General features: G+C 42.3%; 1 protein-coding gene across 1 annotated transcript in view; it reads left to right on the top strand.

Moving 5' to 3' along the window:
- The window catches only part of csmd2 (CUB and Sushi multiple domains 2), an 896,539-nt gene that overhangs the window by 360,119 nt on the left and 519,492 nt on the right, over positions 1–16,928 (top strand). Inside the window, exons 7-8 of the mRNA XM_073034487.1 lie at positions 12,004–12,107; positions 15,267–15,379. Of these exons, the coding sequence (XP_072890588.1) occupies positions 12,004–12,107; positions 15,267–15,379 (217 nt within the window). The remainder of the gene's footprint in view (positions 1–12,003; positions 12,108–15,266; positions 15,380–16,928) is intronic.

Genomic DNA, 16,928 nt, shown 5'->3' with positions numbered 1-16,928 from the left:
CAGAGGGATGGTCTGACGGAACATGGAGTTAAATGTGTTGAAAGAATAAGTAAATTTAGGAAGGACAACAAAATTCTAGGGGCGTATAGCCCGATGGGAGTTCCGGGAGCTGGGTTAAGCACAATAGGCAGCGATTCAAACAGAGAGAGGAGAAATGGGCTAAAAATTCTATATCTAAATGCACGAAGTGTCAGAAATAAGGCGGATTGAGCTTGAAGCTCAGGTGCGAATGGGTAACTATGATGTTGTTGGGATAACGGAGACATGGCTGCAGGGAGATCAGACCTGGGAAATGAATGTACAAGGGTATACGTGCTATCGTAGGGACAGAAATGTGGGCAGAGGGGGTGGGGTGGCCCTGTTGGTGAGGAATGAGATTCAGTCCTTTGCAAGGGGGGACATAGGATCAGGAGAAATAGAGTCTGTGTGGATGGAACTGAGGAACATAAGGGCAAAAAGACCCTAATGGGTGTGATCTACAGGCCACCAAACAGTAGCATGGATATTGGGTGCAAGTTGAATAGGGAGTTAACATTGGCATGTGGCAAAGGTAATGTTGCAGTAGTTACGGGGGATTTCAACATGCAGGTGAACTGGGAGAATCAGGTTGGTGCTGGACCCCAGGATAGGGAGTTTGTAGAGTGCCTACGGGATGCATTCTTGGAACAGCTTGGATGAGAGCCGACCAGGGACAAGGCTATTCTGGATTTAGTGTTATGTAATGAACAGGATTTGATAAGCGATCTTGAAGTAAAGGAGCCATTAGGAGGTAGTGATCATAATATGATGAGTTTTTATCTGCAATTTGAGAGGGATAAGGGCAGCTCGGAGGTGTCAGTGTTGCAGTTGAACAGGGGAAACTATGGAGCTATGAGGGAGGAGCTGGCCAAAGTTGACTGGACGGATATCCTAGCAGAAAAGACAGTAGAACAGCAATGGCAGGTATTCTTGGGAATAATGCACAAGGTGCAAAATCAGTTCATCCCCCGGAGAAGGAAGGATTCAAAGGGGGGAAAGGGGCCACAGTGGTTGACAAAGGAAGTCAGAGATTGCATAGCATTAAAAAAAAAGGAAGTATGACAGAGCTAAGGTGAGTGGGAGGACAGATGATTGGGAAGTTTTTAAGGAGTAACAGAACTTAACTAAAAAGGCAATACGGGGAGAAAAAATGAGTTACGAACGCAAGCTAGCCAGGAATATAAAGGAGGATAGCAAAAGCTTTTTTAGGTATGTGAAGAGAAAGAAGATAGTTAAGAACAATGTTGGGCCCTTGAAGAATGAATTGGGTGAAATTGTTATGGGAAACAGAAAAATGGCAGAAGAATTTAATAAGTACTTTAGATCTGTCTTCACTAAGGAAGACACAAGCAATCTCCCAGATGTATGGATGGGCCAAGGACATAAGGTAACAGAGGAGATGAAACAGATTGACATTAGGAAGGAAACAGTGATGAGTAGACTGATGGGACTGAAGGCTGACAAATCCCCAGGTCCAGATGGTCTGCATCCTAGGGTACTAAAGGAGGTGGCCCTGGAAATTGCGGATGCATTGGTAATCATTTTCCAATGTTCCTTAGATTCAGGATCAGTTCCTGAGGATTGGAGAATGGCTAATGTTATCCCACTTTTTAAGAAAGGAGGGAGGGAGAAAACAGAGAACTATCGACCTGTCAGCCTGAATTCGGTGGTGGGGAAGATGCTAGAGTCCATTATTAAAGATGAAATAGTGGCATATCTAGATAGCAGTGATAGGATTGGGCCGAGCCAGCATGGATTTACCAAGGGTAAATCATGCTTGACTAATCTGTTGGAGTTTTTCGAGGATGTAACCAGGAAGTTAGACGTGGGAGATCCAGTGGATGTAGTGTACCTCGATTTTCAGAAGGCATTTGGTAAGGTCCCACGTAGGAGATTGGTGGGTAAAATCAAAGCTCATGGCATTGGGGGGAAGACATTGACATGGATAGAAAACTGGTTGGCAGATAGAAAGCAAAGGGTAGCGGTGAATGGGTGTTTCTCGGAATGGCAGGTGATGACTAGTGGGGTGCCACAGGACTCGGTATTGGGACCACAGCTGTTTACAATTTACGTCAACGATTTAGATGAAGGCATTGAGAAGAACATCAGCAAATTTGCTGATGATACTAAGCTGGGTGGCAGTGTGACATGTGATGAGGATGTTAGGAGAATTCAGGGTGACTTGGATAGGCTGGGTGAGTGGGCAGATACTTGGCAGATGACGTTTAATGTGAATAAGTGTGAGGTTATCCACTTTGGGAGTAAGAACAGGAAGGCAGATTATTATCTGAACGGTGTAGAGTTAGGTAAGGGAGAAATACAAAGAGATCTAGGAGTCCTTGTTCATCAGTCACTGAAGGTGAATGAGCAAGTGCAGCAGGCAGTGAAGAAGGCTAATGGAATGCTGGCTTTTATTACAAAGGGAATTGAGTACAAGAGCAAGGAAATCCTCTTGCATTTGTACAGAGCCCTGGTGAGACCACACCTGGAGTATTGTGTACAGTTTTGGCCTCCAGGGTTAAGGAAGGACATCCTGGCTGTAGAGGAAGTGCAGCGTAGATTCACGAGGTTAATTCCTGGGATGTCTGGACTGTCTTACGCAGAGAGGTTAGAGAGACTGGGCTTGTACACACTGGAATTAAGGAGATTGAGAGGGCATCTGATTGAAACATATAAGATTATTAAGGGATTGGACAAGATAGAGGCAGGAAATATGTTCCAGATGCTGGGAGAGTCCAGTACCAGAGGGCATGGTTTGAGAATAAGGGGTAGGTCATTTAGGACAGAGTTAAGGAAAAACTTCTTCTCCCAGAGAGTTGTGGGGGTCTGGAATGCACTGCCTCGGAAGGTAGTGGAGGCCAATTCTCTGGATGATTTCAAGAAGGAGCTAGACAGGTATCTTATGGATAGGGGAATCAAGGGATATGGGGACAAGGCAGGAACCGGGTATTGATAGTAGATGGTCAGCCATGATCTCAAAATGGCGGTGCAGGCTCGAAGGGCCGAATGGTCTACTTCTGCACCTATTGTCTATTGTCTATTGTCTTCTGCTCTCCACTGTGTTAGGTAGATCATCCAGGGTGGTAGAGGTTTCACACACCTTTTCTCTGCCCTATAGGAGCAAGCACGGTAGGCAGGGGATTTTCCTGCCATAAATCTCTCCAAGTTGTTTATTTCCCTCCATAGATGCTTCTTGACCTGTTGAGTCCCTCCAGCATTTTGTGCCTGTTGTCTCAATTCTCATCATCTACAGAATCTCTTGTGTTCATGTAGCATTTAACTTGCCATACCTGAAAAGTTGCCAGACAAGAGAATCTTCATGCTGCCTATCATCCTTCCTCATTCCTCCCCACCCACTCCTACAACCACTCCGACAGACAGAGAGACATACTTTATTGATCCTGAGGGAAACTGGGTTTCGTTACAGCCGCACCAACCAAGAATTGTGTAGAAATATAGCAATATAAAAACATAAATAATTAAATAATAATAAGTTAATCATGCCAAGTGGAAATAAGTCCAGGACCAGATTATTGGCTCAGGGTGTCTGACACTCCGAGGGAGGAGTTGTAAAGTTTGATGGCCACAGGCAGGAATGACTTCCTATGACGCTCAGTGTTACATCTCAGTGGAATGAGTCTCTGGCTGAATGTACTTCTGTGCCTAACCAGTACGTTATGGAGTGGATGGGAGTCATTGTCCAAGGTGGCATGCAACTTGGACAGCATCCTCTTTTCAGACACCACCGTCAGAGAGTCCAGTTCCACCCCAACAATATCACTGGCCTTACGAATGAGTTTGTTGATTCTGTTGGTGTCTGCTACCCTCAGCCTGCTGCCCCAGCACACAACAGCAAACATGATAGCACTGGCCACCACAGACTCGTAGAACATCCTCAGCATCATCTGGCAGATGTTAAAGGACCTCAGTCTCCTCAGGAAATAGAGACGGCTCTGACCCTTCTTGTAGACAGCCTCAGTGTTCTTTGACCAGTCCAGTTTATTGTCAATTCGTATCCGGAGGTATTTTTAATCCTCCACCATGTCCACACTGGACCCTTGGATGGAAACAGAGGTCACCGGTGCCTTAGCCCTCCTCAGGTCCGCCACCAGCTCCTTAGTCTTTTTCACATTAAACTGCAGATGATTCTGCTCACACCATGTGACAAAGTTTTCCACCGTAGCCCTGTACTCCGCCTCATCTCCCTTGCTGATGCATCCAACTATGGCAGAGTCATCAGAAAACTTATGAAGATGGCAAGACTCTGTGCAGTAATTGAAGTCCTAGGTGTAGATGGTGAAGAGAAAGGGAGACAGGACAGTCCGCTGTGAAGCCCCCGTGCTGCTGACCACTCTGTCTGACACACAGTGTTACAAGCGCACGTACTGTGGTCTGCCAGTCAGGTAATCAACAATCCATGACACCAGAAAAGCATCCACCTGCATCACTGTCAGCTTCTCACTCAGCAGAGCAGGGCGGATGATTTTGAACGCACTGGAGAAGTCAAAAAACATGACCCTCACGGTGCTCGTCGGCTTGTCCATGTGGGCGTAGACACGATTCAGCAGGTAGACGATGGCATCCTCAACTCCTAGTCGGAGCTGATAGGCGATCTGGAGGGGGTCTAATTGTGGCCTAATCATAGGCCGGAGCTGCTCTAGAACAAGTCTCTCCTGGCTCTCCTCCCTCTTTCCTCACACTCCTTGCCTCCACTCATCCACCTCCCTTTTCAGCCCTTTTCCAGGTTCCAGTGATTCCCACAATATCCCTCCTACCCTACTCGCATCACTTCAGCATAAATTCATTTAGTAACAGCACTCTGTTGCAGCTGGAGGAGTTCTCTGTGCAAAACTAAGATGAAAAAACAGCAAACACTAGAAATTTGAGATATAAAAAGAATAAATTGTGAGAAAACTTGCAGACAAGGCACATCTGTGGAAAATGAACAGAGAAACTTTTGAGTCTGTCTTATCTTGTTGGAATTTCTAATAAAGGGTCGCAGACCTGAAATATTGACCGTTTCATTTTCCACAGATGCTCTCTGATTTGGTAAGCGTTTTGAGCATTTTCTGTTTATATTTCAGTGTGTTGTCTGTACGGTGGTGCCTATTTGAGAGTTGTTCGCAAAGATGTCGTGTCCAGAAATTTGTTGTTTTTTAATGGCAGTACTTTGCATTACATAATACTAACAAATAAACTATAAATTACAGCAAGAAATACATTTTTAAAATTAATTAATTAATTAATTAAAAAAGAGAGCAAAAATGTATTAAGACAGTGTACACGGGTTCATTGCCTACACAGAAATCTGATGGTAGAAGGGAAGAAGCTGTTCCTAAAATGTTGGGCGTGTGTCATCAGGTTGATCTACCTCCTCCTTGATGGTAGCAAAGAGAAGAAAGCATATCCTGAATGATGGAGGTCTTTAATGTTGGGTGAACAGAAATCTGATGGTAGAAGGGAGGAAGCTGTTCCTAAAATGTTGAGTGTGATTTATCAGGTTGATAAAGCTGGGGAGGCTAGCGACTATAATGGAGCTAGCTAAGTTCGCTATTTTCTGCAGTGTTTTTTTCCAATCCTGCACATTTACCCCCTCCATGTCAGTTAGAACGCTCTCCATGGTATATCTGTCGAATTATGTGACAGTCTCTGGTGTCGTACCAAGTTTCCTCAAACACTTAATGAAATATAGCTGTGCTGTTGTGCCGTCTTTGTAAATGTGTTGACATATTAAGCCCAGGATACGTGGTCCAATATGTTAACGCTCAGAAACACAAACACACACACCAGTTATGCTCTCACACACTATGCACTATGTTTGCCACTGAATGAATTGGATGCCTCACCTGAGTAGCTGTTCTGTAATTTAATGTTTGATTTAGCTGTAAACTTTTGAACAAATTTTTTCAAAGGATGCATTAATTTGATTACAAGTGCACTGCAGTGTTTTTGGTGGCTGAAATACCATCCTTGCTAATGATTAGATATTGGCCTGTGATATTAGCAATGATGCTTTTGTCCACTTCCAAGGGAACTGAATAAGATGAAGGTTATTAAATAACCAATGGGGAAGTTGGACAGCTCCCTTTTCAAAATAGACCTAATTGACCATGACCAGAAATAGTTCTGTCAATTAATTAGCAATATCTCAGTAATTTATTTTTTGTTTCAGATGCCAGGGGATTGCACACGGTTGTATTGTTTTCTACAGGCAATCTGACACAAAAAAAACATAGTTTAATTTTATGTAAAAATCACCATCTTACACTTGACTAAAAAGAAATGTGATGGAAGAGTACTATTCCCCTCTGACTCCTGTTCTACTCCTACAATACTGTTGTGATCTGTTAATCACCACTGGCAAGTATCTGCTGAATGTATTCCTATGCAGATCAATACAGATACTTCAAAATAAAAGAGAAATCTGCTTTTGATTGCTGGGTCTAAATGTATAAAAATGTAAAAGCCATAAGCTGTAGAGCATTCAGTTTATTGAAGTCAGCGAAACATGGATGGATATTACCACAGGACTAAATTGAATTGGATAGGATTATCCCCAAAGGATAGGAACAAGTTCCCACTCTGTCCTCCAGACATTTTATTTTGGCCACATAGATGCCAATATACTCATTTTAAAACCTTTTTAAACATAATTTTCTTCTTAATTTGTGAAGGAACGGACCACAGTTATACTACTATTCTGTATAAAAAGTAAATCTCAGGTGAGCTGGAGCACTAATGGAAATAAAGTTCAAAGTAAATTTATTATTAAAGTACATATATTCCAAGTACATTCATTAGCAAAGAATGTATAAATTATACAACCTTGAGATTTGTTTGCTTACAGGCAGCTACAAAAGCAAGAAATGTGAAAGAACCCATTTTTTAAAAAAAGACTAACCCCCACCCCCCCCCAAATGCGAACAGAGAAAGAGAAAAAAAGCTCAAATCATTCAAACAATGGAAGCGAGCGACAACAACAGCATTCAAAACCAAATTAACTCCTCGTACCTAAATCTCTGGAGCAGCCCGGAGTAGGCCCAAAGCCTTGGTTCAACATATTAGCGGGAAAAATCACCACAAAGTTCGCAGTCATGAAGCGCAGCAGCCAGGGGCAGTCCCACAGCCTCAGCATTGCAGAGAGGGAGGACACACAGCAGTTTGGGTCCTAATTTCACGTACAGGCTGGGCCCAGGACAGGTCCTCTGAAATAATAACACCAAGGACTTTAAAGTTGCTGTCCCTCTCCAACTCTGATCCTACAGTGAGGACAGGGTCACAGACCTCTGGTTTCCTTCTCCTGAAGTCAATAATCAGCTCCTTGGTCTTGCTGACATTGAGAAAGAGGTTGTTGTTATCGAATTACTCAGTCAGATTTTCAATCTCCCTCCTATATATTGATTCATCAGCATTGATTTGGCCAACGACAGTGGTGTCATCAGCAAACTTGAATATGGCATTGGAGCTCTGCTTGGTCACACAGTCAGAAGTGTAAAGCGAGTAGAGCAGGGAGCTAGGCACAAAGCTTTGGGGAGCACCTGTGCTGATGGAGATTGTGGAGGAGATGTTGTTGCCAACCCAAACTGACTGGGGTCTGCAAATGAGGAAATCGAGGATCCAGTTGCAGAAGGAGGTATTGAAGTCATGGCCTTGGAGATTATTAATTAGTTTTGACGGGATGATGATATTGAATGCTGTAGTCAATAAAGAACATCCTGATATATCCATATTTGATATTCAGGTGTTCCAGGGTTGAGTGCAGAGCCAATGAGATGATATCTGCTGCGAACCTGTGGTCCAGAGGAGGTTCACATGTATGATTTCTGGAATGAAGGGGTTAACATATGAGGAGTGTTTGGCAGCTTTGGGCCTGCACTCACTGAAACTTAAAAAGAATATGAGGGGATCTTAATGAAACATACGGAATGTTGAAAGGACTAGATAGGGTGGATGTGGAGAAAATGTTTCCTATGATATTTAATGTGGATAAATGTGAGGTTATCCACTTTGGTGGCAAGAACAGGAAGGCAGATTACTATCTAAATGGAGTCAAGTTAGGAAAAGGGGAAGTACAACGAGATCTAGGTGTTCTTGTACATCAGTCAATGAAAGCAAGCATGCAGGTACAGCAGGCAGTTAAGAAAGCTAATGGCATGCTGGCTTTTATAACAAGAGGAATTGAGTATAGGAGTAAAGAGGTCCTTCTGCAGCTGTACAGGGCTCTGGTGAGACCCCACCTGGAGTATTGTGTGCAGTTTTGGTCTCCAAATTTGAGGAACGACATTCTTGCTATTGAGGGAGTGCAGCGTAGGTTCACAAGGTTAATTCCCGGAATGGCGGGACTGTCATATGTTGAAAGATTGGAGCGACTGGGCTTGTATACACTGGAATTTAGAAGGATGAGAGGGGATCTGATTGAAACATATAAGATTATTAAGGGATTGGACACGCTGGAGGCAGGAAGCATGTTCCCGCTGATGGGTCAGTCCAGAACTAGAGGCCACAGTTTAAGAATAAGTGGTAGGCCAATTAGAACAGAGATGCGGACAAACTTTTTCACCCAGAGAGTGGTGGATATGTGGAATGCTCTGCCCCAGAAGGCAGTGGAGGCCAAGTCTCTGGATGCATTCAAGAGAGAGTTAGATAGAGCTCTTATAGATAGCGGGGTCAAGGGATATGGGGAAAGGGCAGGAACAGGGTACTGATTGTATATGATCAGCCATGATCACAGTGAATGGTGGTGCTGGCTAGAAGGGCCAAATGGCCTACTCCTGCACCTACTGTCTATTGTCTATTGTCTATGGTTAGGGTGTCCAGGACTACAGGACACAGGCTGAAAATTGAGGGGTGACCTTTTAGAACAGATGTAAGGAGGATTTTATTTTAGGCCAGAGAGTAGTGAATCTGTGGAATGCTCTGCCACAGACTGTGGTGGAGGCCAAATCCGTGGGTATATTTAAGGCAGAAGTTGATCTTTTCCTGACCAGTCAGGGCATCAAAACATATGGAGAGAAGGCAGGTGTATCAGGTTGAGCGGGATCTGGGTTCAGCCATAATGGAATGGTAAAGAAGATGATGGGTTCAATGGCCTAATTCTGCTCCTATGTCTTATGGTCTTATGGTTCCATGGACCTGTTGCTCCAGTAGCCAAATTGGAATGGATCTAAGTCACTTCTCAGGCAGAGTTGCTGTGTTACAGAACTAAACTCTCAAATCACTTCATCACTGTGGATGTAAGTGCTACCTTGTGATTGTTATTAAGGCAGATCACCACACTCTTCTTAGGCACTGGTATAACTGAAGCCTGCTTGAAGCAGGTGGACACCTCTGACTGCCAAAGTGAGAGGTTAACTGTCAAGCAGCCTTAATTGATTTAAGTTTAATCTGGAATTGCCACTTGGCCAGTGAGATGGATTTCCAGAGATTTTACCTGGATCTTTTGCGGCTTCCTTGGTCACCAGACTTGAATGCCTTTGATCTGGCTCTCAGCAGATTGTGGATCTCATGGTTCATCCATGGCATCTAGCTGGGGAAGACTCTGAATGATTTTGTAGGGACACACTTATCTACAACAGTTTTCATGCTCCATGATGACCATGGTGTATTCATTCAGATCCCCAAATGAGTCTTCGAATATGGCCCAATCCAGAGACTCGAAGTAACCCATATGTGCTTCTCTGCCTCCTGCAACCCTCTCTTTGTTTTCCTAATCTCTAGAGCTTTGCTCTTTAGCCTGTGCCTGTATGCAGGCAGGAGAAGGACTGCCAAGTGATCCAGTTTACTGAAGTGCAGTCTGGGCAAGGAAAGCCAGGCATTCCTTATATTAATATAATATTGGTCTAATGCATTGGGACCTCCAGTGCTACAGGTTATACGCTGATGGTAACTAGGCTGGGTTCTCCTCAGACAAGCCTAGGTGAAGGCTCTGACAATGATTTGAAATGTGTCAGGATGAACCGTTTCTTGTTCGTAGACGGCATCATGTAGTATCTCAAGCACTTGATTGTAGTCAGCTGCTGGTGGTATGTAACATTCATTAGTTCGGAAAATCTGTCGAAGTTGTTAGTGAAGTCTTGAAATTCATCCCTGTGGCTGAACATCCTGCTGCATCCACTTTAAAGATACTTCAGTTAAAATCTTAGAGCTGGAGTATGATGCACTGACACAACTATTTTGTGCATTTGCATAGTGACTATGTATGAATTTCTTAGCACATGCTTTTTATAAGTTACTTCTGATCTGTTGCACACAATACTGCATGCTCTGACGCAAATGCATTTCTGTATTAAACCAATTTAAAATTGCACTAAGCATACAGCACTTCACTTTGGGATCATGAAGAATACTTTAAAATACAAAACACTTTATTTGATTAGCGAGACTAAATGTTGCTTCACTGAATCAGTACATTTTGAATCTACCGATATCCAGATGAGCTGCGGAGTCTTGAGAGGAAAGAACGGACTTCTCAAGATTTGTGCAGTACGCACACGGCTTGTCAATCTTCTGAGCAGAAATTTGACCTCAGGACTTTCCTAAATATAACTTTGTGCTGGTTGTAGTCTGAGGTAACAGAGGCAACAAGAGCATGAAAGAAGCAACGGTTTTGAACCTAGCTTTGTGTGAGATGAGAACCTTTCTAAAACGCTGGCTATAGTGGGCCTAATAGAAGTGAATTTGAAGCAGAATATATCATATATGTATGCAGCATCAGAAAAAATGTATTCATTATGCAAAATCTCCATGATATATTTTAGTATAGGCAAAAACTTTCAGACGTCTGAAAATACATTAAACACCATTTATGGTGTTTTTGTTTCCAAAGATCTGACATTCAAAGTTCTTCTTTTTTATGTTAGGAAGTAGGCCTTATACTGATCTTCCAATAGTCAAGTGAGTTTGAGTGGAGAATTCTTTCTCTCCATCCACTTAATGGTCGTGAGCTTTGTATTTCAAGCTGAGGAAGGTAGAGGTCTCGTAATGATTGAGGGAGGATAATGATGGGAAAATATGGAGAATGAGGACCTCCAGAGTTGGGTTGGAGCCATAAGCAAGGAAATTGCAATGAGCTGTTGGTGGTCATGATCATGTTTGAAGGGCAGTGATGGTCTTGTGAGGTCCAAGCTTATGATTTGGTTCGAATTCATTATTGAGGAGATGGTTGAGATCAGGTAAACTGAAGAGTTCCTGATTGATGTTGGTTCCTATTGTCAGACATGATGACCTGACTCCTGCTGATGGAGTTTTCTTTTAATTCAGAATGAAACAGGCCTCATACTACTGAAGACAAGTGAATGTACTGCACCTGTATGGGCTCTCCTGTATGATAACAATTTGGACTGACATGGCATCCTGATTTAAAATTGCAGATTCTGTAATTCCTGCTGGCAGCGCTCTAATTTCCTATAGCAAACAGATTTTTCACAAAAGTTTAGTTGCAAGTCGAATTGATGTTAAGAGGGGAAGGGGACTTAACCCACTTCTAAAGTATAGATCAAATTAACATCAAACTGAAAGGTTAAAAAAATGCTGCTAATGTTGATAAACAGAGTAAATCTCTGATAATCCAGAGTCCAACAGTTTGACATCTCACTTACCAAGTGCTGATGCCCAAGTATCGTCTAAAATGCCAGGACCCTAGTCCTAGTACTCCCACAAGCCTTGCCTTCTCCTGTTTCTTTCTTTCCCTTCAAAGTTAACAAGCTCACTGAAAAGGTCATTATCATTATTCTGTGTAATGTCTTAAAAGAAGTGAATTAAATGTGTGTAGGTGTGTTAATTAGATTAACATCCAGTACTCTGGTAAACCTGTAAGTCTGGCAGCACTTAAGTCCCATGTGTGCTGGATTAATGGAGTTCTGCTCATTCTGCCGTTAAACTACTCCTGATAGTTAATAACCAGATTTGACGCTGTCTGCTTATTGTTTTTTCATGATTTGTTTCTACCTGAGCTTTTATGAATGTCTCAACTTCCATCCCCAACAGGTCATCAGGCTTACTTTTGACGAATTTGAATTGGAAAGAGGTTACGATACACTAACCATCGGCGATGGCGGGCAGCCTGGAGAACCAAAAACAGTGCTCCATGTGTAAGTATGGGCCCATCCTCTCCAAGAGTGTCTTCAGATGTGGTGTTTTTATTATGCAGCATTCCCATCACATAACACAGAACGAGTTGGCCGAAACAGCATGAAGTAGGGAGGAATTTCAAACTAAATTGGACTAAAGTGTTTCTTTACTGTACATAATTCAAAATGTTGCATTAGAAGTCCACCCTGCTCTGAAAGAGGAGGTCTTTCCCTGTTCAGGTGAATCATCATGAGATTCTGCTGAGCTGTTGCTGCACCCTTTCATTGGAGACATTCAAGGGAAGAGTTTTTTGAGGAATACTTATTACAAGTAGATTTTTCAGATTTTTTTTGTATTTGATTGTGCTCGTTCACTTAAAATTTAATGCAAGGCAATATACAAATAGGTTCAATTGAAAATGAGGAAAAAATTTACTGCCGGGTACAAAAAGAAATGGGTTGTTACCTCCTTCTGGATCATTGCTTGCTGCTTAATTAGATAATTGGAACTTTATGTGTAGATGTGTTTCCAACATCAATTATAGTGTAACAGATGTCAAATAATATTTGTGAGGTCACAATAGCAACCCCCTGAGACCAAAATAACTGCAGGCTGAAGTTGTTAAACTTTATTCTACCAAGTGCATTAATGTGAAAATGACACCAAATCAACTTTAGTAATTATGGAGATAATTCTAGCTTCTAGTTAGTTATCTGGGGGAACACATGGGCAAATCAGTGCAAGCTCAGTCCAGTTGAAAGGAACTGCCTCAAGTGGCCATCCAGAGCTGAGAATGTTCTGAGATCATGGAATGTGTTATAGGGATGAGGAGGGATTGGGCAAGATCATAGGGCTAGTGGAGAGTGGACAGATTACTGAAGTGACCAAACTACTTTTATGAAGTATTTTTCCACACATGAAAATGCCTTCCTGGAAATTACTGGGTGCATTTAAAGTGCATGAAGGAGTGGTACAGGAAGACTGTGTTGGCAACCGTTTCACGATTGACCCACCCAGGACAAGTTGCATAATTCCAGACTGAAGGATGGACTTGGAAGTTCAAGGTGACTGACCACATTGGGCTCGTGCCATGGCATGTGTCAGATGGAGGGTGGACATCAGAGCTTAGCATGGGGAAGGGGATTGGTTTGGTTGTGTTGATGACAGTCACATGTGTGAAGGACGTCAAGGACAGAACACTGAAGTTTGTGAAGGAGATCATTGGGGTAGAGTTGCAGTTATGACCGACATTTTGAGGTATTATGTGGTGGGAAGAGCTGTCACGTATTTAGAATTCAATGGGGAAGACCGAAGGCAGCAGGGGTGGAAAAATTGGAACCAGGAATGGTAGCATGGTAACATAGTAGCACAATGCTTTTCAATACCAGCGACCTGGGTTCAATTCTCACCGCAGCCTATAAGGAGCTTGTAGGTCCCCGCCCATGACCTCATGGATTTCTTCCAGGTGCTCTGGATTCCTTCCACTGTCCAAAGATGTACTGTTGGGTAGGTTATTGGCTTATTGTAAATTGTTCTGTGATTGGGCGAGGGTTGCCGGGCAGCACAGCTTGAAGAACTGGAAAGGCCTATTCCATGCTTTATCTCAATAAATAAAATAACTAGCTGATTGGGAGGGTGTGGAGGGAGCCTGCTAAGCAGATAGTTATGAGAGGAGCAAAGATGTTGTTAAGTCAATTAGGTACAGAGCTGGCAGCCTGGTCAGTAAGACCAATATTTTTCTGGCACTCCTCCATGACAATGTAATCTAGGTTCACCCACCATCCTCCAATAAGAAAGCTGCACAAAACATAATACCGTCCCTTGGGGGCCTGACCTAGAAATCACATCAGGTTTACCAGAACGTGCCCAGCTAAATTTTTGAGGTGTTGTGAAATTAACCAAAAATCGTCATTATCATGTTTCAGTTTGCAAAAAAAAAATCAATTGCTTCACATTGGAAAAAGAAATGCAACTGAATTTCTAATTTATGCATTTTGATTTACATTGAAGGGCCTTTGTGTCTGTTCCAGCGTCTCCTGCAGAGTGGCGTGTTCACTGTCAGCAAGCAGTCAGTTAGCTGTAAAAATTACTTTTATTTAATGCAGCTCCAATTAGTGGAAGAGAATGAGGCTCCCGTTGCTTGCCCAGCTGTCTGGTTCTGAGATCACCATTGAAGTGAAATTGATTATTTTGGTTTCCAGTTTTCATAGTGTGTCACTGGAGCAGCAAGTTGTACTGAAGATAATGTGCACATAACATTCTCAGTTATGTCACACATCCTCAAGATTAATGTTGTTATTTTTATACTGGTGAACTCAGGAGGTGTACTGAGCACTAATTTTATGTAAAGCAACATACACAAGACACCAGCTTATTCTCTCATCGCTTTTTAGTATCTCAGCTGCACCATTTTCAGAATCAGAATCAGGTTTAATATCACTGGGAAATGTTGTGGAATTTGTCAGCAGTACATGGTAAATATAGAAAAATAAACTATACATGTATCTTAAATAGTTAAGTTAAAATAAGTAGTGCAAAAACAGAGATAAGTAAAAATTAGTGAGGTAAAGTTCATGGGTTTGATGTCCATTTAGAAACCAGATGGCAAAGGGGAAGAAGCTGTTTGTGAATTGCTGAGAGTGTGCCTTCAGGGTCCTGTATCTCCTTCCTGATGGTAACAAGGAGGAGAGGGCATGTCCTGAGTGGACTGTTGGGGGTGGGGGCTCCTTAATGATGGATGCTGCCTTCCTGAGGTACCACTCCTTGGATACACCATTTCCAATACAGGGCCATGTGCAATTCCATGTCACTGAAATCTATTCACTTACTTTTCTTTATGATGCTGAGGCAGGCAAGCCAACATGACCAAAACTCGAAAGAAAAGAAACTGCAGAAATTCCCCTCAGCCGTTGAAACCTTCTGCTTTGTAACTCTGAATATTTGGTTGAGAACTTTGGGGACATTGCATTCAGAGGCAACTAAAGGCAGCTGCTGAATTATTCACCTTTGGATAATTGGATTAATTAATTCTTCACATCATCATCAGCTTCACTTTTCAATTATACTTCACTTTCTGTGACATCTGAGAGTCTTTCATCATGTGAATTCTGTTTAATTTTCTGACATTTGAAATGAAGTCAGATTGTACTAATCAGGTTTTCTGATTTTCTGCCTGGCAGGTTGACAGGCACAAATGTTCCTGACCTCATTGTGAGTACGAGCAATCAGATGTGGCTGAAATTCCAGACTGATGAGACCAACAGTATGTTGGGATTCAAGGCTATCTTCACAGGTATTGTGCACAGTGGCGGAAAATAAGAAAAAGTATTGCAAGGGTAGAAAATTGTACCTTCTGCTACCAGTTACTTCAAGAGTCTCTAATATAGATTTATCTGTGTCATTGGAAAGCTCACTAACTGGGTGTTCTTCTGTGCTCCTTTATGGAACTGATGTTAGGAGGGGATTAGTGTGATCAATTGTTTTGATCCATCCAGCCTGGATGCACGCAGCACTAATCTGTGTGCTTCCAGATGAGTTCAATTATCGCAATCCACCTGATCCGTCAAATTCTTGCTGCTCATAAACACTTCCTGCAGTTTATTGGGGATTGAGTTATAAGTCTGGTGAAGTTATAGAGACATTTATATAAACATGCCTGGCCTAGGTCGTCGTTATCCTTATAAAACTGATAAATTACCAAGAATGTGAAGAATAAATAAATAAGCAAATTCATAAAATTGCTTTAAAAGTTTCATGGATTACCCAAAACTAAAGAAGGGTTTTGGGAAATAATTAGCTGTTGAGCCTCAAGTGTTTACCAAAAGACAGTACAACAACTAATAGTAGATTCTGAGTCACTTACTTGGGGCAAGTCTTAAAGAACAAAAGGCAGTTCAACAATTGATAGTAGAATCTGAGCTGTTGGAGGAAGTCAGTGGGTCGAGCAGATTCTGCAAAGGGAAATGGATTGTCAGCGTTTTGGGTCGAGAACTTTCCTCTCGACTGAAAGAGTAGAGGCGAGATAGCCAGTATAAAGGGAAGATAGGGAAGGCTGGAGCAAGAACTGGCAAGTGATAGGTGGAAGGGTGACAGGAGGGAAGAGTGGAGATAACAACAGACTGGGAGGTGAAAGACAAAAGTTACAAAGGGCTGCAGGTGATGGAATCTAGTAGGAAAAGAAAGTGCTACATGGAACCAAATAAAGGAAGTTGTTGCTGGGAACAGAATAGGGGGAGGATCCAGTGGGAGTGTTTTGGCTGATGACCAGATGGAGCAGATGAGGGAGGAGAAAGAAATTGTGTGATGGGGGTGGGGTGGGGGTTGTGTTATCTCAATTGCATTGTGACACAGAAATTGGTGGTTACCCCCCCAGTGAAAATCCAATGTCCAAAGTGGTGCCCATTGCAGAATAATCATATTTCATATGGTCTAAAGTTCAGAAACAGTGAATGTAAAGGAAAGTTGGTACATAATTTCAAGAGCACTGACTTCAAAGAATTGGGAATTGCTTAACCAAATTGATTTAAACGTCTAAGATTATTGTAAGACTTTTTAATGGAATGCACATAGGAACTCTTTAAAGAAGTATCAGTGAATTTTCAGGATCAGAGAGTGTGACCCCATATTGCTCAATGTATTCATTAAAAAAACATAAAGTGAAAGTAAGTCCCTGCTTATGCATGAAGATGAAGGCCGCAGGACTGCAGTGATATTTTGAAAAATATCAAAGGGAGGGGCAGAGGCAAAAAGACTGGGATTTGTATCACACCTTCCATTTTAAGGACTTTTTTAAAGTCTTTGGAGCAATGAAATATTGTTGCTGTTAGAAAGGAATCACTGTG

Source organism: Hemitrygon akajei, chromosome 32 (genome assembly GCF_048418815.1).
Source record: "Hemitrygon akajei chromosome 32, sHemAka1.3, whole genome shotgun sequence".
NCBI classification, from domain to species: domain Eukaryota; kingdom Metazoa; phylum Chordata; class Chondrichthyes; order Myliobatiformes; family Dasyatidae; genus Hemitrygon; species Hemitrygon akajei.
The sequence above is the reverse complement of the archived record's forward strand: the minus strand, read 5'-3'. Positions and strand labels throughout refer to the sequence as shown.